Below are 26,613 nucleotides of genomic sequence, written 5' to 3'. Positions count from 1 at the left end.
CATGTAGTAGTGTTTGTGATTTCGATTAGATGATTATTAGGTATGTCACATTTGTGGCCTTACATTTGGTATCAGAGTCACCTAATCGAGAACCGAAACGCATTCTATTATGGCGTGTTTTTGTTTGTTTCGTCCGATAAAAATTATGTTTGATTGCATATTCGGATTCTTCTCGTCGATATGAGAAAAATGAGTGGTCACACGCCTTCGGCGAAGGCCGAGAATCATCGCACACGCCTCCACTCTTCGCGATTGAGTCGGCGCATGACGATCACCAGTGAACGTTGCGATTTTGGCATTTTTTTTTGTATTTTCATTTGGTGAAATTTTGTTTTGATTGTATAGTCAGATAGGGCTAGGAGATAAGAGCATTTTGAGCGGTCGTTTGATATTGTCGGCTACTGGACGACTGTGTAAGCACCTACACACGCCGACGACAGGCGTACGCGTGGGCTTCACGTACCTGACTCGTGAAGCGTCACGTTCGTTGACCGTAATAGTTAATGATAACATCATCGTGATGTCAGCAGTCACAAATCTTGGTTGAACTGGGACCCGACCCCGTTAACTCGTTGACCTGACCCATTAACTGTTGATTGGGTTGATATGACTCGCTCACTCATTAACCCGACTCGACCCGTTTTGACTAGGCCCAGCACATGTCCCGTACGTGCCACCCATGGAGCTCATACTCTTTCTAAGGTTTAGCCGGCTAATCTCATTGAGATCATTTTAGAACCCCAAAAAGCGCATTTTACAGCATGGGAAAATGGCAATTGAATTTGCTTCTTATTATGAAGAGATCCATACATGAACACTTGAAAAGTATTTTGTCACCTGATTGCATTGCTAAACAAATGATGGAAGTCTTGGAGACTATTAACTTTGTCTTATCTAATGTTGAGATTGGGATACATCTGGAACTATTTTTCAACATGTGTTTTGATGGTTCTAGTGAACTTAGAGATTATGTCATAAGGATGGTAGACCGACAAAATAAGAGGTCCGAAAATCATACTCATAAAGGAAATCATGAAACTACCGGTCTTTCTAACTGTTTCGATCTTAAGAAAGCATTCTTTAAGAAGGATGGCGACCGCTGTTTCTTTTATAAGAAGAAATGTCAATAAAGAAAAACTGACATATTTAAAACTTAGTTATCCAATTGTGAGCATACTTGTAATGATTCTTTAGCATTGATTTGTAAATCCAACCTATAAGTAAGCCCCATTCGGTTCGTGGTGGCAAAATAGCGGTGCAACCAATTATATTGTGTTCACTATATAGGGATTCATGAGTCGGAGAAAGTCAAATAAGGTTGAATCAGTGCTCACCATAGGAAACAACAATAAAATCAACGTTGAGTTTATGAGAGTTGTCATTTTAATGACATTAACGAGCACATTTATGAACCTTCTTTTAGATAGAACTTAGTTTTCATATTATGTTAGGATATGTGCAATTACTCTTTTGAAATAAGGAATAATAATCTTTCTATGTTCTTTATTTCAAATTACGATGGGTGCTGCACATTATGTTTAACTCCTAATGATATATATGTATTACTTATACAGCTGAAAATGTTGTTTCTAAAAGGTTTCTACTTAAAGAACAATTTTATGCATTATGGCATAAACGTCTTGGTGGCATCTCTTATGAAAGAATTGAAAGGCAAATAAAAGTTAATATCGCACTTGCTCTTAAAAGTGATCTAGAGACTTGTGTAGACCGTCGTAGAGGTAAAATGACCGAGAGAAGGAAGAAATACTCGTAATATACGATTCGACCTATTGTATGTCATTTGCATTGATATCGATGGACCCTATATGACAACTTTGTGTAGAAATTTTTTTTATTTCATGACATTTATTGATGACTATTTTCAATATGATTATCTATACTTGATTAAGAAAAAGTCTGAGTGTCTTGACATGGTCAAGGTTTTTTGGACTAAAATTCAAAAACAGGTGGAAAACGTCATAAAAGGTTGCTAGATATGACCGAGATGATAAGTATTTTGGCAGGCATGACGATGCTGCACAAGATAAATGATTATTTGCTAAATACTTGAAGGATATTGGGATAGTAGCTTGGTTTACTATGCCTATGAGTTCTTAACAAAATGATGTGATTGAAAGGTATAATTGCACCCTTATGAATATGATGAGGAGTATGATTAATAGTAACCAATTTACTTGGCTTGTTGTAGGGTGAAGCTTTGAAAGTGACCCTTTATGTTCTAGACCGTATACCCACCAAAGCTAGTTCATTGATTCATTTTGAGTTATGGATTGGACGTAAACCTAGGTTGAACCATTTGAAGGTTTGTGGATGTCCTGCAGAAGCGAAGTTACATATAACACAACATTGAGTAAGTTGGACTCTAGAATCACTCGGTGTTATGTCGTTTTTTTTTTATTTGGTAGAAACATGAAGCAGGGATTTATCAAGGCAGTAAAGGAATAGGCCGCGCCAGAATTGATTCAACTCTTCCCTCTCCTTATTAACCCGACCCCCTCCTCTTTATAAAAGCGTCCCTCCTTTCTCATAATCTCTCTCTCCTCTCCCTCTATGCAAACGACGCCCCATCACCTCGATAATTCCGCCCGGCCTCTTTCCCCCGCTCTTGGCCCTTCTTGCTTGCCCCGGCCACCCCGACGCCACCAACCCCACGTCATACCTCCTGTGAACGACAACGCTAGCACCGTACATCAGCCCACGCCACCGCTTGTTCCCCTCCGTCGACCCTTTTCGCACAACGCCCACCAAGGAAGCGACGAATTAATCTCATTCAAGCACCGATTTGAACTCCATTTTCTTCGTGAATCAATCTTAGGCAAGTAACTATATATCTTCACCACTAGTATGCTCATCCTTCGTTCGTTTTAGTGTGATTTCTTGATTATTGAAAATGGGTATGACGAGTGGGAGTTTGATGTGCGTGGAAAGGAAATTGCCTTTGGTTGAACGATCTGTTGCTCGAATTAGTGTCCTTTGGTCATGGGTAAGCTGAATATGTGAGTGGATTGTCAAATTTATTGTCAATGCCGAGGGAATCGAAATGGGTTTCGTATTGGTGGATTGGGGCGTGAGTCTTGGAGATTGAGGTTACGTGTGCGATCTGTTGTTTAAATGGGCATTTCGGGGTCTTGGGTAAGTGGAAGACTCAAGATGATCGTCTTAATTATCATCGGCTTAAGTGAATTGAGTGGACTGGGAGAGGGTGGTTAGGCCAAGGAGTTTGGAGAAAAGATTTGTGAGGCTCGATAATGGTGTCATATGTCCATGGAATCTATAGATGATATCCGACATTGGGAGGGTGAATCTAGGATTGGTTCGCCTAATGAGACGCCAAGTTGCTGCAAGTTGAACTCGAGATTTTAGGGGTGTCCGACTTTAGGATGTGGAAGGGGGGTTCGGTAACTCGGGCGATTTGTGTTTGTCATGTCCCTTTCCATATTTTATGACTCCTCCATGCCTATAGTTTGCGTTGCCTTCTTTTCGGTGTTCGAATGTTTGTTAAGATTTGCTTGACTAAATGAACGAATGATTGGTCTAGTCATTTGGTTAGATATCTTGCTTGCCGAGCTTCGACTCACCCTTGTAGATTACCTATTTTTCATGAGTAAACGGGATAGTTGAAGCTATTATAGATAGCAGAAGCTATGGACAGAAACGGGGTTGGTGGATCGAGAATGAATGCTTTGTGTGGTCCCCTAGTTGTGTAACAAAAATGTTTTGAAAGCTATTGAAGTTGTGTAATGTGCATTTACGAATGAAATCGGTTGTTTGTGGTAGGCGATGATCCGCCTGTTGAGTATAGTAGTGAACCAAGTAAAGCCATGCCCTTTAGGCGTTGTGCCTACCATTTATTTTACATGCACTTGTAATTTCATCCAGTCTTACGCATGTGCCCTATTATACGTAATATAATATTAAAGCAGAACGCGATTAGAGGACGAATTAAGGACGACCCTCACAAATTGGTATCAGAGCAAGAGGATCGAGGCTCGGTCCTTACACCATATAAGGGTGTTTATCACATGAGTTCTTAAGAACCTCACTAGGGAGTTGGTTGTATTTGGTTTTGTAGATAGACCCATATAGTTGTATTGTGATAAGAGATCTGCGATGTTGTCCGTTAACAACAACAACAGTCTCAAGGGGTCTAAGCATTTGGCGGTAAAGTTTTTTACCACAAAAGAAATTGTTGAGAAGTAGTGACATTATAGTAGAGCAAGTTTTCACAGATGATATAGTTGCTGACCCGCTAACAAAAGGTTTTCGCCCTTGTGTATTTGAATGACATGTCATAAGTATGGGCTTAGAAATATCATGGGATGTTTTTACGACATGGTATTTGGATGGGCTTAGAAGCATCATGAGATGCTGTTGTTCAATATGAGCTATTTTGTTTTACTCTAATAAAGTTTACATCTGCGTTTGTTACATTTTGTAACATTTAGATATGTATCAACACTTTTACATGCAATAAAGTGTTTATGAATGAGTTGATGTTGTATACATATATCTGGTGAAAATCTCAAGGTATATATAAACCTTGAGTAAAGGCTAGGGGCATTCAGTTATTAGCCTTAAGGATATGTTTTATTACACATAAAGTAAAATTAACTGTAAGGATAAGACATATGTAGGTTCGTTGGAACCATAAGGGATATTCTCTATTGGCACATCGGGTTTAAAGAATGTGATCGACAAAGGAGATTACACATAATGAATCATTGTTATGTGAGGTATTGTCATTTGTCATACTACCGTATTGAATCCATATCAATAAAATTAAAGGCATTCGTGACCATGGAAAGCTCTATGTCTCGTGATGCGGTTACCACCATGTTTCGGTGTTTGAAACTTTATGGGATCGAATTGACTATTAAGAATAATTACAAAATATAGTATAGTTTCTATCAATATAGCCCAAGTGGAAGAATGTTAGAATTATCCTAATGTGGTATATATTAATTAAAACTAATATATAGATTGGTCTATTAAAGTATGACATATACTCTTAATATATGTTAATATGTGCGGGCATAGTGTATGCCAAAAAGGCATGATCCGTGATAAGAGGGTCTACGCCAAAACCTTTATAAGAGGCACAAGTCCCCCTTTAGTCATTGGTCTCAGAAATTTCAGAATGCACCATTTCGTTACGTGATGGTCTTTTCATCTGCTAACGACAAACCAAAAGAAATAGAGAGGAAGAACTTGGGTTTCCGATTCGTCGTCGTTCCGCATTTAACTTCGACAGATTCTAATGAAGGGTGCACACATTCTATTCCCTTATACATATAGTATTTCTGATTTCCGTTAGATGATTATTTGGCATGCCACCTTCGTGGCGTTACAGATTGTGCTCCCAAAATTGAGACCCGGACAGCACGATGTCTCACTTGGTTTAAGGAAACGCATCGAATTACAACAAAAGCAAAATGACGAGGTGGTTAGGCAAGTCGGTTAATGGTCGAGGCAAAGTTCGAGCTTGCACCATTCTGGATGAGTCGAGCCCTAAGCATTGGTCCGATATTTTGACGTACATCTATGTCCGTGTGCGGCACAATTCCTTTCTTGGATTTGGATTCATAAAAACCAAAGATCTTGTGGGATTTTAGTGGATTCCACGGACCTACTTTACGTGCTAGGATGGGCAACGCAGATACAATACAAAGACCGATTCAATCTTTCCAAAAGGTTTCTTCCTTTTTTGCCCTTTTTTTGTTTGTTTGACTTTGACCAAAGGATGGAATCCCCTCCAAGTTTAGGAAAACCCAAGGAAAAAGCAAAACGCTCCCACACGTGCGAGCGTGTCATGCTTGGCCCGTTGTTGGAAGAGGGTGGAGGAGGAGGAGGAGGGAGACCTTGGTTTTAGCACCGAAGTCGCTCCCCACCACCACTATAAAGTCAAAGTCAAACATATCTCTCTCTCTCTTTCCCCCGCCACCCTCCAAACGCAACACGGTTTTGACTGTTAAAAATCTTGGATTTCTTCTTTCCGAGAATAATTCTTTTTTTCTTTATTTTTTTTTAAAATCACGTAATTGAAATTAAAAATTCCCGATTTACGAGCCAAACAAAAAAAAAAATATTAAAGAATTGGCAAGAAAATAAAGCTACACAAAACCACCGTCAGACGAAGCGCATTTTCTCTCTCCTCCTCCCTCTCCCTCTCTGTCTCTCTGTCCTCGCTGCAACGGAAAGAGCTCTCTCCGTTTGATTCTAGGATCGTTCTTCGAAATCGTTCTTCGACTTCCATTTCCAGGATCGAATCGACGCGCAACGCATGCGCTCAATCTCCGATGCGGTCTTGCCCGAGGTCTCGAGACAGCGGAGGTATCGGCCCCAGGGAGCGTTCGCAGTCATCGGGAGATTCGATTGCGGGATCGAGGATCGGCGTCGCATCTGATGGTGAACCCCGCGGGGCCGTCGGTTTCCTCATCGGTCGCTAGTCGCTGTGATAATAATTGCCGCCGCCGCCGTCGTTCTTGCTGTTGCGGAGGAAGCGGATCGTCGTGCTGCTCTCGCGCCGGTCGCGCTCCCGTCGCCGGGGAGGTGAGGCTGCGTCGAAGACCATGCAGCTTCACTTCTCGCCTAGCATGAGAAGCATTACGATATCGAGTAGCAATGGGTTTGTTGACTTGATGAAGATCAAGGTCGCAGCTCGCCACATCTCCTACAGGACCCTTTTTCATACGATTCTCATCCTCGCTTTCTTATTGCCGTTCGTGTTCATACTCACAGCTGTTGTTACCCTCGAAGGCGTCAACAAGTGCTCCTCATTTGGTAATCTCTCGTTCCTTATGTCATTCTGTGGATTACGCGACGGATGTTGGTTTGTCGCGTTGGTGTTTGTTTCGTGTGGCAATGTAGAATGGACCTGGACATTGCGAGCCTTTATTGATCCGCATCGGTTAGGATTGGCTTAGTGTTGCAAATTGGGCATTTAGCGCAGCGTGTTGATTATTTGACATTTAGATTAGCAACTTCACCTGTTTGAAATTCGTTGGGGGTAGATTTGATTATTGTTGCACGTGAATTTGCAATATGAGATGCTATGCTGACGGTGCCATTGAAATGATTATCTCATTCTTGATGTTCTGTATATCCATTAAGTTTTCCTTCTCTTTTTTTTCCTCGTGTCTTCAAGATTTGCTTGTTCAGCTGAATGTCAATTCAGCTAAATGCATGTGTAGTTTTGTTTCTCTCTCTCTCTCTCTCTCTCTCTCTCTCTCTCTCTCTCTCGTGTACTAGGTTATGTGCACCTGGAGTTGCACGTGCAAGATGATAGTAACTTCAGATTTTGTTCTGTATCACGTGTCTTTTGAGAGGACTTATGATAGCTCATGAATAACGTCATACCTGTTCCTCATTCATGGAACTCATCTGTATATTGTTAATTAGAGATATAAATTTTTAATTCCGTGAACGCACTTTGCCTTGGGACAGTACTGCCATTGAACTTAAAATTGCTTTTCGTTTTCTTGAAAGAAAGACTACCTTGAATTCTCTAGAATTTAGTACATTCGTTAGGTGAATTCTGAGATTAGTTCAGTTCATTGAATTATTCAGATACATGTACAAAGTTGTGTATAGCGCATGAAGTATCTAGTTCCTTGAACTTAATAAGCAAAAGAGATTAGCTATACATGGAAAAAAGGGGGCGGGGCGATTATTCGGTGTTGAGTTGTAAGACAACAACTACATCCTTCAATCATCATGCTACTTCTCTCATGACCTCTCAAACACTTGAGAGTTGTAATGTACGGAACAAAGGTTATTATATTCTGGCCTTAGCCTCTCTGTCTTGGCAATTTTTCTCGAAGTTGGAAGATCCAATAGTGTTAATTAACTAATCTTGGAGGGTCGTTTATGATGATCGCTTCAGTCATAGACTCGTAGTACCTTGACATTGGCTTTGTTATATTTTTAAAATCCTTCCTGTGTGTTTCTTGGGAAAATGAAACCAAGAAAATATCTTATTCAAACTATTGTCATGACTTGTTGAAATGAGTGTGTTAGCAATGAGGGGTTTCTTATCATGTTTTTCTACTTCAAACCTATTATTCGTTCCTACATAACAAAATCAATGCCTCTGCTATCCTAGTGACTACTTGGTCCTTTGAAGCTGAATAACCATTGATCACTAGTGTGGAGGAAATTGATCAAGAATATGTCTGCCTCTGCCTATAATATGGAATGAAACCAAACCAAACCAACCCACCACCCCCACCCCCAACCCCGCCCCCTCCCCCCCCACAAACACACACCCAACCCCCCCAAAAAAAAAACGAGTGATAGTGAACAAAATGCACGAATCAGATTGCATCGAAATCACTGCATTGTGTTCAAAAGAGAGATTTTTCAACTACCACGTTATAGCTGTGGAGTAGGAAATTTACTTGGAACTCTCACTGGAAAAGTAAAAGAAGTAGCCTGCGCAGCATGTTGAATTCAGTTGAGTAATTAAATTGTGTTTTGGTATAATCTACTATGGTATAAATGCAATCAAAGGTTGTTTTATTGGGCAATCAACTTCATCATGCTTGAAATGTGCTTTCTGCTTTTCATTGTTGGACATGAAAAAGTTACTATCAACTAGCCTTTCATTAGTGGATCCTCTTTTAGGCCAGAACATGGTTCTGTAAAGTTAAACCAAAGTAATTGACTTGTGTAACTTCCAACTCTTTTGACTTACATAGTTTTTCTTTTGCAGTGTCTAGATGTCTGGGGGCCTTGGTTCCTTTAAGTTTTGGTCGATATACTATTTAATGTTAGTCTTGGACAACTTTCTTGACTATTGGTCTCCTAAGTGCATCCTATCAAAAAAAGGGGAAAAACAAATTCTATTGAGTTTGGATTTGGAGAAAGGCTGAATTAGAATGGCGCATTATAAGTTCCCCATTAAGTTTTCTGTTTTTTTATGCTACCTTCTTTCAGATCTCATGTTGATTGCATCGATAGTATCTTACTTTTTATTTGACTTACTTTTGCTCAAGTTTCAGGTTGTTTAGGCCGGCGGTTTGGACCTACAATGTTTCGCAGGGTTGATCATTCGGGGGTAACTTCTTCTCTCTTGTACTGTGCATGTCTTTTCATGTAGCATTTTCTCTTAGAAATTTGTGAGAATGGATGAATCATTTACAATTCGCATGGTGTTGGTACAGCAGAGATTGGTTAGAGACTTTCAGAAGATTCTAAACGAAGTAAAGAGTGCAGACATCCCAGATAATTTGAAGCTCCCAGATTCATTTGATCAACTTGTATTAGAGACCCAAAACAATCAGTATGACGCAAGGACCTTCGCACTCAAGTTGAGAGCAATGGTATGTGGCATACTACAAAAGGATGGATAACTTCTTGCATTTCCACTTTTGGTTTTTGATCAAGGCATATATTCTCAGGGTGACTAAGCATAAAATGGGCCCTTTTTAGTAATCTAAGTATTCGTATATCTCTTCACAATTCTTAATTGCATAGTTTTGGATTCCTGATTTCAAAGAAGTTAATCTCGGTTGCCTTGAAATCAACTTCTTATGGTGTCTCTTCAGTGTTCACACTTGAGCGGACATCGTTCCTAGTTGGATCTAAAGTTTGGTTTATCAATGTCCATGCCCCATTTTACTGCAGTAATCTGTTTTCCTTTATCGTTTCCTCACAACTAAGTACCTTCGAAATTGCCAAAAGAGCGTATCTATTATGCAGGATTTATTCTGGGTCTCAAATACTTGAGATGGTGCTTATACAACATCAACAACATCAACATCACCTTTATCCCAAACTAGTTGGGGTTGGCGGTCGATGAACCCAAAAATAAATAAAATAAAAGCAAGACCGATTGAGATGGTGCTTATAATAATGCAAAATACGGCGTTCTGTTTTTCGCGCAATGCGGAATATGGTGTTCACTTGGGCCTTTTCAGTTATCTGTAGCACTGTTCCTTTTATTTCATTCATCAGCATTTAACAGTAGGACGACTGTGAAGATATTGTTCAGACATTTTCTAACTGAGTTGTCCTTTGCTTTTCCTTACAGATGGAGAAATTCGAAAGAGAGATAAGGGAATCCAAGTTTGCAGAACTGATGAACAAACACTTTGCAGCTAGTTCTGTTCCAAAAGGCATTTATTGTCTCTCTTTGCGTCTAACTGATGAATATTCTTCTAATGCTCATGCACGCAAACAATTGCCTTCTCCGGAGTTGCTTCCTTCACTTACTGACAACTCTTACCACCACTTTGTTTTATCAACTGATAATATTTTAGCTGCTTCAGTTGTTGTGGCTTCCACCATCCAGTCATCTCTGAAACCTGAAAAAGTAGTCTTCCACGTCATCACTGACAAAAAAACTTTTGCGGGGATGCACTCTTGGTTTGCACTTAATCCTGTATCCCCTGCTATCGTGGAAGTGAAAGGCATTCATCAGTTTGACTGGTTAACAAGAGAGAATGTTCCTGTGCTAGAAGCTGTGGAGGGCCACAGTAGCATCAGAAATTATTACCATGGAAATCACATTGCTGGCGCCAACCTCAGCAGCACAACTCCGAGGATATTTGCTTCAAAATTACAGGCTAGAAGTCCAAAGTATATCTCTTTGCTCAATCATCTCCGAATATATCTTCCTGAGGTAATTTATCGGCGTAAGATTAAAGTTCATCGTTCTTAGATTTTCTATTGCTTGGTGTGAACTAAATAGTGGAAATGGAACTCAGGGAGCTGTCTATCCTCGTGTTTGATAGGTGAATGATATACGATTTTCTGCTGATCTCTGATTGAGAAATCATTAATGTTTTGGCTAAAAGTATTTTCAGAAAACTAAATGGTCTGAGCTAATTTTCAGTTGGGATTTTCTATCAGAACATCAATAACTTCTATTGTTTGTGTAGTAGAGAAAGAACTCAATCTGATCTCGAAACATTAAGCAATGGCCATTAGTTGTTACATTAGATGTATTCATTGCAAGATGGAAGAGACTCGGGAAACGATTCGGAGGGTTACTGGAAGTAGGATTTCTAAGCTCTAATGTTATAATAGGACTTTGCTGATAAGACAGTTACTAATTTTGTTATCTGCATTCCTGCTTACTGTGATTGAGAAATTTACCAGATGATAAAACCTAATACTTTAGCTGATTCTTGAGTTATATAGACCTTCCTTGCTTGGTTATTGGATTTATATCCTCTTTTGTGATTGATACTCATCTATGGATATACATCTGACTATTTGTGTTGGAACAGCTCTTTCCTAACCTTGACAAGGTGGTGTTCTTGGATGATGATGTTGTAATTCAGCGTGACTTATCTCCACTTTGGGAGATTGACCTCAGGGGAAAAGTTAATGGAGCTGTAGAAACTTGTAAAGGTGAAGATGACTGGGTTATGTCCAAGCGGTTCAAGAATTACTTCAATTTCTCCCATCCCCTCATAGCAGAAAATTTAGATCCAGAGGAATGTGCATGGGCCTATGGGATGAACATCTTTGATCTTCGTGCATGGAGGCAAACTGGTATAAGAGAAGCTTACCATGCCTGGTTGAAAGAGGTACTGATCACAATGTCTGTACTGTTGCAATTTTATCATATCATGTGGCTTTCCTCGATAATGACCTCACTTTATTGTGGATATTCTCTCTCTAGGCAGGGAAGATGGAGATAAATGACTGTTAGACAAAGCCTCCACATAAAATAGCTTTGGTTTCACTTGAAATGTGCTTCATTTATGCTCTCTTTGCCTAAGTGCGAGATCTATGGCCAATAAGATTGCAAGTGCAGTAGAACACAAAAGTTCCTGCTAGGACCTATAGATAACGTGGTGGGTCTAATGTACGTAACATACCTTCAATCACATCGGTACTTAAGGAGAGGTCTTTAACTCCATACTAAAGTAGTGAGTAGCAGCGGAGTCTTATGAGGATTATACTTTTGAATAATTACATGGCATGGATATAATGGTTGATCACCCATTGTGCTTTATGTGCAGAATCTGAAGTCAAACTTGACAATGTGGAAACTAGGAACATTGCCTCCTGCTTTGATTGCATTCAGAGGCCATGTTCACCCAATTGACCCTTCATGGCACTTGCTTGGCTTAGGTTATCAAATTAAGACAGACATTGAGAGCGTGAAAAAGGCTGCAGTGATCCACTATAATGGTCAGTCAAAACCTTGGCTGCACATTGGCTTTGAGCATCTACGCCCTTTTTGGACCAAATATGTCAACTACTCCAACGATTTTATAAGGAACTGTCACATCTTGGAATCGTAGTCTATATTGGCTGGAAGATCTAGGAGCTAAAGAGATGCAAGTGGAGAACTTGTAACTGGTATTGCGGTGCGCATAAATAGCACTAGACCTTGAGCTTTTCATCAAGACCCATGTGAATTACAAGCGGCGGTTGTCCATATGGCACCTTTGAAGTATGGTTTCCTTGTTGTCCCTCCTACTGTTCGGACATGACTCAACACAGGCTCGAGAATTTTTTGATTCTGTAACATAGCCATTCATCGGATATTCTTATTATTAAAGACAATGGCCTCGTGATCTGTCCTCCATGGGAGGTCTTGCCTGATTCAGAAGTTCATGGGTCTGAAATCGGGCATAAGATGAGAAGGGTGCTGGCGACATGCTTACGGTGCTGGTTTGAGAATTTTGGGTCAGATCTTTGTTAGGTTTCTCTATCAGCTCTCCCATGCTTTCACGAGTTCTTTTGAGTTTTGTTAGTTAGCTCCCCTTTTGTTTTACTTGCTCAATTACAGCGAATTCTAGAAGTAGATCATGCAGATTTTTTTTACAGGTTCCATTTGTTGTGAACTTTTCTTAGGCTGTTTTTGGGTCATTCATTTTGTACAAATCACCGACAATATTTGAAATGTGCAGAAAATTCTTTGAACGAATTCTCCAGTAGTGTAGGGCTGTGAATAGTATGATGTCCAGGGATTGCCCTGCATTTCTCTTTACCTCGGTTCTGTTTGTACTTCGTCAAGCATCCCCTGATTATAGCAAAGGGGTTCAAACTTCAAACTGTCGTGGTTGAACCGAATCAAACCAAACTGGTTTTCATGATTATGGTTCGGTTCAAGAGTACTGTTTCAAAAGAATAGCTCTCAAGTTGATTCGAACCTTTTTCGTGTTTCAAAAGGGACGAGATCAACTTAAGCGCGAATTCATGAAGTGCCTTACCATTCTTTTTTTACTATTTTCATTTTTCCGACTGTTTTTTACTGTTTCTTTTTCGCGTTTGATTAGTAGGATTATCAATTTTCATTGATTAAATAAACTTAACATAACCAAGGATAATTATTTACAGATAGGATCCATTAGTTTACGAACTTCAATGGAATGTAACAATCATTTAGAGTAATTTACTACAAACAGGGAAAAAGAAGTTTAAGTTGAACTCGGGTTACTTACTACTTTTGAAAGTTATCATCATCGGGACATTCAAACTTACAAAAAGTCGACGTAATCTACAATTTGTAGATTACTCATCACGGTTAAAATGGACTAATAGATTCAAATTATTGGTCCTCTCACTTATCACAGCTTGAGGTAAGTTGCTAATGCGATTGGTTAATTGCGAAGCAATTGTATTCTCATATGTCGAACTTTTATAACTAAACTATTGTTTGTGATGGACACATAAGGTCAATCGAATTATGAGAAGTTAGCAATTACCATAGCTTTAGGTCAGTGCCTGTTTGATAACTCCAAAAACTGCATAAAAAATCCGATTATTCGGCACTTGTTAATGAAATTAAGTAAGTTTTACAATGACAATTAGTTTCAAAATTCAAATTGGAAGATTCCATTATGAAAAAGGCATTGAATTTGCTAAGTAACCTTAGGGTTACTAATTTCATTCAATCAGAATGCCTCTAAATAGGAATACTTAAGAATCCAAGGCATGGCTGTTCGAGTTTGGATTAGTGATTCAGACTTTGCTTTTGCCTTTCTTTCGAATTTTTCATCTAATTCCTCTTTCAGACCGAATTGGGCCTTTGCTTTATTACAGCCTCGAGGGGATTAGACCTGTTATTTGCCATTTTGCGGAAGAAAATATGCCGTAGATATTGCTGTGCTCTCCAAATCAAACAACAAAGGTATAAATATGCTATAATGTTGAATTATTGATTAATAGAGTGAGTTCAAGTCATTCCATACATCCGTTGTTCTCACTATGCAAATCAAAAGATAACATTAGTGGATGCAATGTTATTGTAATCGTTTCAGGCTAGTAAATTTATACACCTTACTTGATAGCTCACATAAATTATGAAGAAATGGTAGGCTGGTAACTTATAACTCGAGAAATTTGTCTATGAGATTACATCAATTATTCTTATTTGTTGAACAGCTCAAATGTGTTCACAACGAAGTTCTTCGTTAGAAGCCTATCGTGATAGTTGAAGATGAACCATATCACCTAAGTCCTCTATTACGAACAGATTTTCTAGTAATTTCTCAACTCTCTCTTTTTCTCTCTCTCCCAACCACCCATTTCGCTTCTCCTTATCAAGAAATGTTTCTCTCCTCATAGGAAATCAGTTAGATGTCTGCGCACACCGTGAGAGGCACATAATACTAAAGAATTTGCAATGTAACTAGCAAACAACTAGTTACAAAATATTTTTGTAAGAATGATTGCTTGTATCGCTTGTATTCTCATCCCACGAATTTTTTTTAAATATAAATGATTATCGATAATGACAATATTTTTATCGACTCGTTGCTTCAAGCAATACAAACGATCAATTTTCATAAAATGTTGCCTAAATTATACGTTTTTCGCGAAACAAACAGAGTGTAAACGCAAATCCTCAAATTTTTCGTCGTTTTTCATTTGTTACTTATTGTCATTATTCTTCAATACTAAAGTTACCAGGACTATGCACTCAAATTAATATGTTGTAGCTCTACACGTGTTTGTGGAGCATTCTTAGTTTCTGTCTTCAGTGAAATGCTGGTTGCCCTTTCCATGGAAAGTGAAATGCGTGGCTGCCCTTGCATTGTTCCACGTGGCAACGTCCGTGACCCCCAGTGGAGACTGGTACGATGCCATCCAATATTTTGTTCGTTCGAGTTTAATAGTGTCGTAGCTCTACACGTGTTCCTTTCACTTCACAAGCCGAGGGCAAGATGAACTTGTTTCTCTCCCCTCCGTCCACGAGTAGAAATTATGTATTGAATGGTGTAAATGTTGGGATACTAACATGCATAGACAAATAAAACATATAAAATATCTAGTGGAAATAAATAAAAATCTATACACGTATCTCCGGAGGCGTAATTCATGCGTTTCAATTGGAAATCATATATAAATTAAGAGGGTTAAAGGATTACCTCTCGTAGCATGCTTGAAAATAAGTTGGTTCAGATTTTCTTTGTTTGAGACCCACAAATGTCGGACCTCTAATTCAGACACACTACCAATCGCAACGTCGAATGGAAAGATCAAACTTGCGAGAATCACCATTTAAGTTGTGCTAGCAATATTGTAGAATCAATTCTCCGCGCTTTCAAAATTTTGGTCACCGTAAGAGCAAAAGTCTAGAGAGAATTTTCTGTTTTTTCTCTCGCACTTTTATGCGATTCACCAATGCACATTCCAAGAGGAAACTTTTTCCTCACTTCCCTTATCTATTATTTTAGACAACACTTTTTTTTTTATTTAAAAAATGTGCCGCACTATCAACATCGTGAGAAGCACCCACGATCTGATCATGGGCGCAATGCACAACGGCAAGAACCGACGTTGCCGTTCATTGTGCACGGACATTTGCTCATCGTGTGCCACACATATGGTCAGCATTTACTAGCCAAGTGCATGCACATAATTTTTTTTAATAATAAATAATAATAATAATAATCATTATTATTATAATAAAAACAAAAAGGATATACATTAATAAATGTGCATATTGGACGTATAATATATGTCCACGTTAAGCAAACGTGTATATCATACGCACGTACGCCGATGACCAAAAAAAAATTAAATTAAATCTCATTTAATCTAATTTTAGTTCGACTAATTCGATAGTCGTGATTACAAACATACTTACAATATCGTCTTTCCGTTTAACGTTGTCATGTATTGGTTAAGGTGTGTAACATCCCTAGGTTCATCACCGAGTTGGCAGTAAGATATGCACTAACACGTTAGTACTTCCAAGAGAATTAATTGTCCCGATTAACCTCTAGGTCCTCTAGCAATATGTCATAGCTATCCGGACAATGTGAATTCTTTAAGAACATAATGAACTTGTCGGCTTTGACTACGGTGTAATTCAATCCCTCTATTTTACTATATCCCGATCGAACAAAAACCATATAATATTTGTCAAGTCACCAATTCAATCATATGCACAAATCTAATTGAGATACATTTATATGAGACATGAAAATTTCATTCTCAATCACAATCCCGGCCGAGGATTTCAATACATTGCCATAATTAGATCGCATAGGACATCATACCTTGCATGTAACAAGGAGACATATTCCATTTTGCGCACACGTGTGACTTCGTCTGTGCATGAACTATGACTATCAAGTACAGAGACGAATCAACGAACCGCCAATATGCGCACTTGTGAACCACAGCCATCCAACATACAAGTCAACATTTTGCCTTAGGTTTAAGGATTATTTACACAAGACCAAAGCATGAACAAGTAGACATTGACCACGTTAAAAGCTTCCATGTCGCTAAGCGTTCAATGAGTGTCACGTTCAATGAACTTGTCCGGTACAAGCACCTATGTTCTAACTCGGGCATCGCAATACCCAATGACTTGTGACTCGTCATTCCCTTAAGTATCAAATACTTAATGGTGAAGTTAAGAGCACACCGGTCTCAACAGAACCATTGATATCCATTCAATGATCCATCGATCGAGAATAGTTTAAGTAAATAATTGGACAAATGAATAAATACGTCTTTGCCATTAATTAAATAAGAAATTAAAAATACAACTGAAATTCCTAACATGTAACTATTACATAATCGCTTTAAGGCATATCTCTAATAGTAAAACCCAGGCCCCGGCCGGTTCCAACGTGCGTACGGCTCGTAAGGGTCCATCGACCCCGAGACATGCCGGGGACGCGACATGAAATCAAAAGCGTACACAAAACCTACGAGCCACAGGGCCGAAAAGCGAGTGCCGACATGCTCCTAGGACTTTCAAGTAGCGTTGGAACACTTTAAATCTCAGTCGAACGCATCCCCGAACTCCGAGGACCCACGAGAGTCGGCTCGAGGCTTTCCCAAGGAGATGAATGACAGACCAAAAGAGGCGAACGAACGCGGTGGACAGCTGTGTATGACCCTCACAACGCATGGAAAAATCACATGGAAATGTACTACACATAACTAGATAAATAGAAGAACAAGGGTGCCGAAAAAGGGGCACTTAAAATAACACAATTATAATAGGTTTAAGACTTATTTTTTTTTAAATTCCTAACTTTTTTCTCATAGATGTATTCCAGAATAGCCTTGTGATAGCCAGGGAAAAGTTACTTATGTATTATTTACCAAGTACAATAAAAAAATTAAAAATCGAAAATATTTTTTAGTAAAGTTGCTTTAGATCTTTTTATTTTTGTTGGAATTGAGATAATGTATTACGACTTTTATATAAAGTGGGGTCATTTCTTATAAGCTCCCCACGTGTTTGGTGGAGGGAGATTTCTAGAGTTGCTGCTTGACAGCACTAAACCTATCCCATGTATTTAATTTTTAACCCTTCTTTACCTTATTTTAATAAACCCCATCTCATTTTTTTAATTATATTCCCTCTTTGACTGATGTACTAAACCTTCTCCCACGTTTGGATTGTATTACTTCTTTGCATGATGTAATAAACCTATCTTATGTACCGCAGAAACGTAGTGTCATATTTTTGGAAAATGGCTTTCAATGCTCTGCAGAATGCCGTTCTGATGGTTGCAGAAGTCTGTTTTTAACTGGTCAAGGAAGGATCAGATCAATGCTTTGAAGATCACGAAGACTTTTTTCGGTTGTCGGTGAAGTTGAAAGTGCACGAGCACTCTCCTTACGTTGCATTGAATTCCGTTGCTTTCCCTCGTGCAAGATAGAGGGATTTGTGGTTATAAATATTTGTGGAGGGTGTCAATATCTGTAATGTGAAAAGAGAAATTTAGTGTTGTGAAAGGTGCTCAAGTTGATAGAAGCAACTCCAAAAGTTTCGAGCGGAAGCAGCACTTTCCTTACAAAGTGGTAACATTTCAAGGAATTCGTAGAGCGTTTCAACATTGTCGAGGTTGCTAGAGCTCGTAAGGATCGGACTCACTCTAAATCTAATTGAATTTCTTCCCACTCTTAAGCTTTTTCAACTTCTATTTGATAAAAGATTGTGTTTCTACATAGGGGTTTACATCCCGACAACACCCTCTACACGCTATATAATTTGTCCTCTTCGCCATCGAAGTTGGTCATGTGCACTTCTCCCGGTCCCAAATATGGATTCTCGGTAAGTTTCTCACTCAACACTTTAGGATGGTTGTTTTGGCACTTCCCCCCATAGATGACACCGATTGATAACAATAAAATTCAACGTTGGCCACCGGTTGGCCAAATGAATTGAATTGGCATAAATGTAGAAAGTTTAGGACTCGATTGGCAAACTAAAAAAAAAAAAAATTAGGACCGAATTGGCATAGTTACAATAGATTTAGAACTTTTTTGTTAATTTTCCCGCGTCATCTTACCTCAAATGTTTGACTCTGGGCTATTTATACTCACTTTGATAGCTCAAGGCTCTCCAAGTTCTTGAGATGTGGTATCTCGTGGGGTCATCTTTTACTAAATGTGGGTGTAAACCCTGGGCTTGTCCCAGTTCGCCCCACCTGACTGGAGAATTCGAGGCATGGCTGTTCGAGTTTGGACTAGTGATCCGGACTAGTCTTCCGAACTGAAGTTGGCTTTTGGCTTTGTGCAAAATTGGTATTACCAAGCAGCTTTAAGTCCTCTCTTATTTCTCGAAAACTTTCCATACCTGCTCATCGAGGATACATTTCCTAATATTTGAACATCAACATCAAAATGGAAGGACGTCCTCTTAACGCATGAATTCGAGAATTCCCCTAAATTGAGAAATTAGCTTGAAATTGACTCAGAAAGAAACTCTAGCCTAATTGCACAGCGGAATGTCAAGGTTGATAAAAGGATTTTGATTGCTGGATTGAGCCTTTAATCTGTAAATAGCAACCACTCACATGTAACATAAATCGACCATGTCATAACGTAAAGAAAGGGGAACCAAGATTGCACTTTCCTGTGTTAACGGGACAAAAATATGAAGATGGCTGCCATGCACTTATGCAGTATTGCCTAGAAATAAATCTCTTGAATGACAAAAGCAAATCAGATGCTGTCAAAAGTGCTAGATGAGCAGGAGCAGCATTAGATCCTCTTACTTGAGTTTCAAACAAAGCGAGAATGCAAAACAAGACACACCCACTAATCCAAGCATAGTGTTACAGAGGACCATCAAATGCCCTGAATTTGACGCGAAGGCACTGGAGACATGGTCAGAGTTTGGTTTGGTGCGGGTGTACCAGCAGGCTTAGCACTCAAAGCAGTAGACTTATCTGACTTTGGCCTCCCAAAAAGAAAAACAGCATACCTCTTGGTGCTTTGGAAGAATTCAGAGAGAGGGATAGCAACAGATTTCCACATAAAATCACCAGAATGAGGACCGAGCAAAGGACGAGCCAAGTGATGAAGTAGCAGAAGAATTAGCTTCATTCATAGGATGGCCAGGAATATTGAAATATACAAGTGCAGAAAACCTTTTAGAAATTTAGAAGAGGATGAAACAGGGAGATTATAATTTCAAACGATAACTTTATCCTCTGAGTCTAGCATTTCCCCAAGTACACCATAAAACTGAGTGAAGTATATTCATACTCATCTTTGAAATGTCCACATCATATTGTTGTTTGAGAGCCGAAACCTTCCCTACATATAGGAGGCACAAACAATTCTACGAAGGTTTCCAGAGACATTCGAAGAACCACGCTATAAATCACAGGATTCTATCACAAGTTCAGATCCAAATATCTGTTCAACACTCCATATTGCATACTCTAACCTGGATCTATCCATATGCAAAGGTGTTGCTTGAAAGATTTTATTTTGTTTTGATTTCTTTTAGTACAAAAAACATGGACACTAAACTACTCGGCCCCCTACCCACAAGCCCTTAAGCACCAGGCCGGGTGCTCGGTTGGCAAGGCGCTAGCAATGCAACCAACTACAAAAGCAGTATATATGGTCTCCCATATGCATTTTCTTCAGTACAATCCACACAGATAATTTTACAACCACCAAATACGTTTCAAAAGTAAGTTTGTTGCCCATCGTCATAACATGTGCATTCTCCAACTGCTTAAATCCAATCCCTAACTGCAGAACTAGGAAGTTTAAGGATATAACAAACCACTTTCCCAGTTAATAACTTTAAAAGGAGCACCTTGACTCAACAATAAATTGGCTAATGAATCCTACCAACATGAACTCTAGGACCAAGCAATTGTCCAATAATACATGAATTCCATCATTCAACTCCTTCCTTTATTACTGGTTGGGAAAATTTAGAAACCTTTTTCCACGACCAAGCTCAGGAGGCAGATAACATAGTTTAGAAGTAGTAACAGGGATATCAGTTAATATCTCCATCCGGGAAACTCACAAGTATTCGGTATCAGATCAGAAGAATACACACATTCCAGTAAACCAAACCAAATGAATGAACATAATGGGTATAATTCCTCAAAGTTTTATGTTATCATAATCACAAACATGAAGAGAGTACTTCATCGTAGTTGAAGCAATCATTTGCGCATTCTGAAAGTAAATTTGAAGAAACAGGACAATCCAAGGTATATTTGCTGAATTAGAGAAGATTCCGAATAATTAAATTCAGACAGAAATCAGGAAAGTCTGACAAAGGTTGACCAATAAGAGTGGACTAGAAGCAATTTAATTTAGCTAGATTCACTCAATCAGGCTCTTATTAAGCTTGTTGGCAGCCAAATTTGACGGAAAAACCTCAAATCCTGCCATTTAAAGAAGTTTTTCTCTCTAGAAGCTCAAGGGGAGAAGCATCGTACACTCATCCAAAACTGCTACCTTCTCATGTTTTTGAAGCCATGATGATTATTAACTCGTCATCGCAAGTTTCCTATAAAGAATTCATGAAGCATGGAGGTGCCACAGAATACACTCTGGAATTCTACAAAGAAATAAATACAGCACTCACTCACGGCATGTCAGCCCAAAGAGATTAGAAAGTATCTTAAAAATTAGCCTAACAGCCAGTAGATAGAAGGGAAACTAGGAAACAAATCAAAAACCATTCCCGATTTGACAATCATGGTTCAACTCTCAAAGTATGAAGAGACAGTGAGAGGGTAATCATCAGAAAAAAAAAATCTTCAAAGAGAGCCCACAGAGTCATTAATGCTACCTCCAAATCCAAAAAGAAAAAAAATATATATATATCCATACAAAATGGATACAGCCTACGTGTAGCCATAGAGGCATGTAGGGCATAGCATGCAGAAGGAGGTCAAGGTTACAAACCACCTTCACAAGAAAAACAAATGACAAAAGAACGAATTGAGAGAACCAGATGAAAAGTGCACCTATCAATAAGAGACACCAATAACTTGACGTGATAATAAAAGCAGATAGACAATTTCTTTTCATGAACAAAAGTAGAATACCTTATCCTGGAAGAAACTGAGAGAGAGAGAGAGAGAGAGAGAGAGAGAGAGAGGGACTGACATATGTAATCCAAGAGTGGATCCATTTTTCTAACACCATTGGTTGCTCAGAAGACAGGAAGAGAACTCACTGAATGCTATGGGCTTGACTCTGAGACCACATGACGAAGCAATCAAGGAAAATGGAATGGTAAACATCTGTGTGTACCACTATAATGCACAACAAGGAAGACCCAACAAAGAAGAGGAAAATGGCAAGTGAACCTATCGAAAAATGGAATACAGTTAAACAACAAGTAGTACACTCAAGCAAAATGAACTTTGTCTTCCAATAATTCCTCCAAACTCAGGGAATAGTGGAAAAAACAGATTGCAAAGCAGCACTAAAATGAAAAATTAAACAGGCAAGGTTCACTCTGTAGTGTTAAGATTGGCTGAGTCATGCCATCTTTCTCATTCAGGGCCAGCTTACATGGTTTGCAAGCAGATATAACAAGAGAGGATCTTTAGCTCAGAAAAGGGGTATTGACATTCGAGATACCAGAAGCCAGGGGAAACTGTAGTGCTTTAACCCTTCAAAAACAGTTGGCTTCCTATTTATAGTCCTAATAATTATCTCAGTATGCAAGGATTACAAAGAAAAAACCAATGCGACATGATAAACTTGTAGTTAAAAAAGAAAAACCAATCATCTGAAGTGTAGTCTAGTGTAAAATGTTCATGTTTGAACTGTTAACACGAAAGACATAAATCATTCATATTCTCCGGCTATTTCAATGCCAGACTAAATAGCAAAGAAGCAACAAAATTCTGAAGTTGACATTAATGGATTCACATTTTTATTGAAATTGGACAGAGACTATGTACAACAGCTGACATGAACTTCCCGTCAGTTCAGCTAATTGAAGTATTGACAGAAGGCACATCCCATACTTATACCTTGTACTGAGTATGAGGTCCAGCCACTAAGGAATAGCTTGCATGCAGAGAAATACATATTAATCAACAAGTTCAGCCACTATTCAGCTTTCAATGCACCGGTCCCTTATTTCCAATCAAGCATGTCTAGTAGCCAGAGTACCTCTTCCTTGGAGTTTGCAGCATCACAGAAGTCCACTTCGATACCAAAAACATCAATGACACCCTCATTTTGATCCTTGTCCATAAAAAGCAAAGAAATCCATGCTCGAGTATTAGAAGTGAATGGATAGAGAGGAGAAAAGTCGAGGTACTCATATGCCATGAACCTATTCGACGTTCGATCAGTATAGCCAAAGAGTGAGTTATTGATAATGCAAGCAACTCTATTAGAATCCTTGCGTCTTACGAGCACTGACACAGTCAGGTTTTGGCTGAAAGCCACAGTGAATCTCGGATCTACAGGTAATGTCATCTTGTACTGAGGACACTCTAGATGAAGCCTAATCCCTTCACTTGCTCCCGAAGGTGGGTTCTTTATTCCGGCCTCAAGAAGAGGGCCCGGGACCACTTCTGAGAACATCAATTTATCCTCAGTCCATATGTCAATGAAGAATTCCAAGTCTTCGAAGCAAAGCCGAGGGGGAAGAAGTGCTTGCCGTTGCTGGCGTTTGCGGAATGTTTGATATAGTTTGTAATAGGTTACCCTAAACGAGTTTGGTCGTTTGCAAATCGAAGGCCATCTTCTGGCACAGAGGCACTTCCAAAAGTAATCGTCTTTGGCTATCTCTCTCCATTGCTTACACACAGCCATACAAGAAGCCAGGTCTGCGCCATCCAGAAAAGGGAAAACGGCCTTCAGAACTTCGTCATACGACGACATCTCGGCAGGAACAAAGCAGCTGGTTCACCAACTGCAGCATAAAGGCACGGCCATCAGATCACATCCCCTAACAAAAACAAGAGCACGGCTAAAACACACAAATCTAAGATCCGATCTACTAAATTAGAAACATGAACAGACCAAATTCAGCAATCATAATCGTCATATCAGAAACAAAGATAGCGCCAATCTCGAAATGGGTCAATGAAGAAACCCACGGAAATCACCAAAGTTAACACAGAAAACCAAAAAGTCAAGCAAATCGACTGCAAATGCAGAAACCCAAGATCGGATCAGGGAAAAATTTCGCAAAACTTCAAGACTCACTCTTATTAGATCGGCGAAAATCTGACAATCCAACCCAAAGTCAAAGCCTGCCGAGCGTTGTTGGCGAATGCTTGATCCCCGAAATCGAAATGCACGAGCTGGGAAAAAAACCGGATTTCATCAACGAGAGAGACTCTTGAACATCCCTGTGCATATCGATATTGGGGAAGAAACCAGAGGAAGAAGAAGAGAGCCGAGAGAAGAACTTCCTCCTTTATCGGGCCCAGCGATGAGGCCACGGGTTTTTTCTAAGACGGAGTGTCGGCTCGTCAAGACCGGTACGAAGTAGAATACAAAGATGTCCATTTGAGCCTGAGGTCTACCGTACCCGCAAAGCCAAAATCGGCTTTGAAGACTCGATGAGTCTTTCCTTTCCATTCCATTCCATTAAAGGGACTCACAATTTGAATGCATATAATAGTGATGAGTTCCTTGCTTTGCTAGGAAATTAAGGATCTGTTTAATAAGTTCCTTGCTTCGCTAGGAAATTAAAGATCTGTTTGGTAATAATTTTTATTTTCGAAAATAATTTTTAAGTAGAAATGATTTTTTTTTTCTATTTCTGTTCACGAGAACAAAGAAGTAGATTTTTTTGCGTCATGTTTCTGCTTCAAATCTATTCCCTAGCCACTTATCTATTTTCGAAAACAGAAAAATTAACTACTTTACGAAACATATTTCTATTTTTTTTTTTTCTGTTCCCGGTAATAAAAGAACATGAATAAGGGAAAATAGGCCCTAAAGCACCATGCTTGGTGCATCTCAAGAGGACCTTCCCATATCTTAGTGAAAATGAGAGAGAAAATAAAAAGTGATTCATGCTCCATTTGTTTCGCAAAGAATGAACAATTTCAAAATTATATTTTTACAAGATAATCATTCATATTGCTTGAAATAAATAGTGAATGAAAAATAATTTCATTATCGACAATAATTTATTTCTAAACACTTTTCCAAACGATTAAGATATTTGCTATTTTCATTTTTACAGATCATATAAGTAATTATCTTTTGAAAAAATATGTCTTAAACATTTTTTTCGTTACATAAATGCATCATGAAGCAATAATTGTTACTTTGTATTTGCAGCATGGGTAGGTGGTTAGCCTTACAAGGCTCCGTTTGTTTCGTAGAAAATAAATGATTCTGAAAATATTTTTCAAAAAATGATCGCTTGTATTATTTGAAATAATTAGTTAGTAAAATTATTTTTATTTTTGATAATAATTTATGTCTAAATATTTTCATACACGATAAAATTATGTTTCGTTCATTTATTGTTGTAACTAATACAAACGAAACAAACGGAGCCTAAGTGTGGGGAATCCATCACACTTTTTTATGTCCTATATAATAGGCCAATAAGCCAGCTATTTGGTATGCGCTTTGCACAATCCTACACTGGTAAACTTGTTTGTCCATATATTAATTTTCTCTCCTATTACTACCATCGATAATATTTTTATGGGCTTTTGATCCATTGAGCGCAGAAAAGATCAAGTAATAACACTTCAAATTGGGCATGCAAAATGCGGTTTGAAATTTTGAACTTAACAGTCAGTCAAAAATAGACGGTATGATAGAAAATTTAGAAAGCAGAGTGAATGAATATCCAACTATTGGAAGCGCATGTCTGCGTGTGATGTGAATTTCGAATGTAAGATGTGCGAATGACGTGGAAATTGAATACGACATGCAAGTGACATCTAAGACATTTGACTTAAACATAAGCAAATGTTACGCATAATGATGCGAGAAATCGGACGAGTGAATGAAATGTATGGTAATGTGGCAACAAGACATGACGACATGCATATGACATGTCAAGAACAAGGGCGAATGATATCTTAACGATGTGGCAATCGAGTAAGATATGCACGTGGCGTATGCATCATGATGTGACAATCAAATAAGACATGTTCAAATGACATGTGCAATGACGTGTGCAGATGTGTTTGAGGAATTCCCTTATATAGTACTAAAGCAAGAAAATTCTCGTTAAACGAGTGCTTTATGTTAAAATTGAAGTCTAAGAAATTTGCCAAAAAAAGGTTATTCGGATTCAAAATACTCTCGAAAAGATTTAATCCATTCGGATGCCTTATTTTAAGAAATCTGGATTAGGACAGGAACCCGATGGAAAATCATGATTCCTTTCCACGAATAAAGCAAAAGAAATCAGTTTACGAGTATCGCTTTGTAGAACCTAGAGGCGCACGGTATTTCTCATGCACAATTGCATTGAATCTAGTCACTTCAAGTAAAATTGTCCTAATAAGGATAGAAAGGTGTTGACACACGAATTTTTAATCGGTTTTCTTTAGTTTTATTTTCCAAAATTCATTAAAAATTCACAAAAAATTAAAAAATTATAAAATCAACATTGGAAGCCTTGGCCAAGCATAAGGAACCAATTTGGAACAAAAAATAATTTTTCATGTTTTTCGCATTTTTTTTAATATTTTCGAAAATAGGAAAATACTTGAAAAATTCATAAAAAATACTTTTCGAGATCGCAAAAATACAGAAAAATGTTCAATATTTTTCTTTTAATTCCTTTTTCATATTGACCTCAAGAAAAATCAAAAATTGAGTTCAATTTTAGGTGTTTCTTCATAATGCCTAAGGTTGAATTTGCATAAAAAATACCAACTGAGTCTTTTTATTTGCAATTTTTGCACATTTTAAGTCTAGACATTCAATTTCAGTCCCTTT

General features: G+C 38.5%; 2 protein-coding genes across 6 annotated transcripts; one reads left to right on the top strand and one right to left on the bottom strand.

Moving 5' to 3' along the window:
• The first annotated feature begins 6,212 nt into the window (after positions 1-6,212).
• On the top strand, positions 6,213-12,903 carry LOC115752882 (probable galacturonosyltransferase 13). 4 transcript variants are annotated; one of them, XM_048283883.1, is made up of 7 exons: positions 6,213-6,671; positions 6,760-6,801; positions 9,021-9,076; positions 9,186-9,341; positions 10,052-10,642; positions 11,253-11,555; positions 11,994-12,903. In XM_048283883.1, exons 3-7 carry the CDS (start codon positions 9,050-9,052, stop codon positions 12,276-12,278), a joined length of 1,362 nt encoding a protein of 453 aa, XP_048139840.1. In that variant the 5' UTR covers positions 6,213-6,671; positions 6,760-6,801; positions 9,021-9,049; the 3' UTR covers positions 12,279-12,903. The 4 variants fall into 4 exon arrangements, with proteins under 4 accessions (XP_048139840.1, XP_048139841.1, XP_030547148.1 ...); XM_048283884.1 differs by having other exon boundaries at positions 9,015-9,076; XM_030691288.2 differs by having other exon boundaries at positions 6,213-6,801.
• Positions 12,904-22,586: 9,683 nt separating this feature from the next.
• Positions 22,587-24,161, bottom strand: LOC115752883 (F-box protein At5g39250). 2 transcript variants are annotated; one of them, XM_030691289.2, is made up of 2 exons: positions 23,899-24,161; positions 22,587-23,638 (listed from the first exon to the last, which is right to left on the bottom strand). In XM_030691289.2, exon 2 carries the CDS (start codon positions 23,569-23,571, stop codon positions 22,816-22,818), a length of 756 nt encoding a protein of 251 aa, XP_030547149.1. In that variant the 5' UTR covers positions 23,572-23,638; positions 23,899-24,161; the 3' UTR covers positions 22,587-22,815. The 2 variants fall into 2 exon arrangements, with proteins under 2 accessions (XP_030547149.1, XP_030547150.1); XM_030691290.2 differs by having other exon boundaries at positions 22,587-23,602; positions 23,899-24,160.
• Positions 24,162-26,613: the final 2,452 nt, after the last annotated feature.

The sequence above is a fragment of the Rhodamnia argentea genome, chromosome 8 (assembly GCF_020921035.1).
Source record: "Rhodamnia argentea isolate NSW1041297 chromosome 8, ASM2092103v1, whole genome shotgun sequence".
NCBI classification, from domain to species: Eukaryota; Viridiplantae; Streptophyta; class Magnoliopsida; order Myrtales; family Myrtaceae; genus Rhodamnia; species Rhodamnia argentea.
The sequence above is the reverse complement of the archived record's forward strand: the minus strand, read 5'-3'. Positions and strand labels throughout refer to the sequence as shown.